General features: G+C 67.0%; 1 protein-coding gene across 1 annotated transcript in view; it reads left to right on the forward strand.

Moving 5' to 3' along the window:
- The first annotated feature begins 156 nt into the window (after positions 1-156).
- The window catches only part of SLC30A3 (solute carrier family 30 member 3), a 1474-nt gene continuing 631 nt past the window's right edge, over positions 157-999 (forward strand). Inside the window, exons 1-3 of the mRNA XM_029958011.1 lie at positions 157-360; positions 489-594; positions 940-993. Of these exons, the coding sequence (XP_029813871.1) occupies positions 157-360; positions 489-594; positions 940-993 (364 nt within the window). The remainder of the gene's footprint in view (positions 361-488; positions 595-939; positions 994-999) is intronic.

The following is a 999-nucleotide window of genomic DNA, read 5'->3' on the forward strand; positions in this document are numbered from 1 at the left end:
CCCTGCCATTGTGCTGCACCCCCAGCCCCACTCCCCTCCACCGTCCTGGAGGACGATACCTGCCTGTGCCCCTTTTGCCCGTGCAGGGCAAGGCAGGGCCAGTGGGGCCTCCATGCCCTGCCAGTGCGGCACTGATCCAGCCCTGCTCTCCCCAGCATGGCCTACATCCTGCACCAGTCCCCCGCCGGCCATGGCCACGGCACAGTGGGCTATGAGCAGCTGGAGAGCTCTGGGGGGTGCCAGCCTGGCCATGCCCCCCTGCCTGGCAGCACCAGCGTGCGGGCAGCCTTCGTCCACGTGGTGGGTGACCTGCTGCAGAGCGTCGGTGTCCTCGTGGCTGCCACCATCATCTACTTCAAGGTGCCCGGGCTGGACTCCACCTGCACTGCCTGCAGGAGCAACTCCCCCAGCCCTATGCAGGGTGCCCCACTCCCAGGGGCCCAGCTCAGCTCTGCCCCCCAGCCTCACACAGACCCTGCTCTCTGCAGCCCCAGTGCAAGATCGCAGACCCCATCAGCACTCTCTTCTTCTCGGTCTTTGTCCTCGGTTCCACCTTCACCATCCTCAGGGATGTCTTCAGGGTCCTCATGGAAGGTGAGTGATGAGTGAGGGGAGTGCAAGACCACGGATGCAGGGGGGCACAGAGGCTCCTGGGGCTGCAGCTGCTGCAATACTTTGCCCATGAGGCACCTCACCTCCTCTGCTCGCCCCGGTCCACTCCTCTGTCCTTCCCTTGCCCCCCAAATATCCCCAGCCCCTCCTCCCCACCCAGGTACGTTTGCCCCATGGTGAGGCTGTCTCAGCCTGGAGCCACTGTGCCCAGCCTAGTCCCCCTGGGGAAGCCCCCAGCCCTGGCAGACCCCACCAGGAGCCCTGGTCCAGGTGGGGGCTGTGGCTGGGGGCCAAGGGTGGCCCCCCGTGACCAGGTGGTGCTGGCAGGGACACCACGGGGCGCCGAGTTCGATGCGGTGAAGGAGGTGCTGCTGGGGGCCAGCGGGG

This window comes from Manacus vitellinus, unplaced genomic scaffold (assembly GCF_001715985.3).
Source record: "Manacus vitellinus isolate BGI_N305 unplaced genomic scaffold, ASM171598v3 scaffold_135_pilon, whole genome shotgun sequence".
Classification (NCBI taxonomy): Eukaryota; Metazoa; Chordata; class Aves; order Passeriformes; family Pipridae; genus Manacus; species Manacus vitellinus.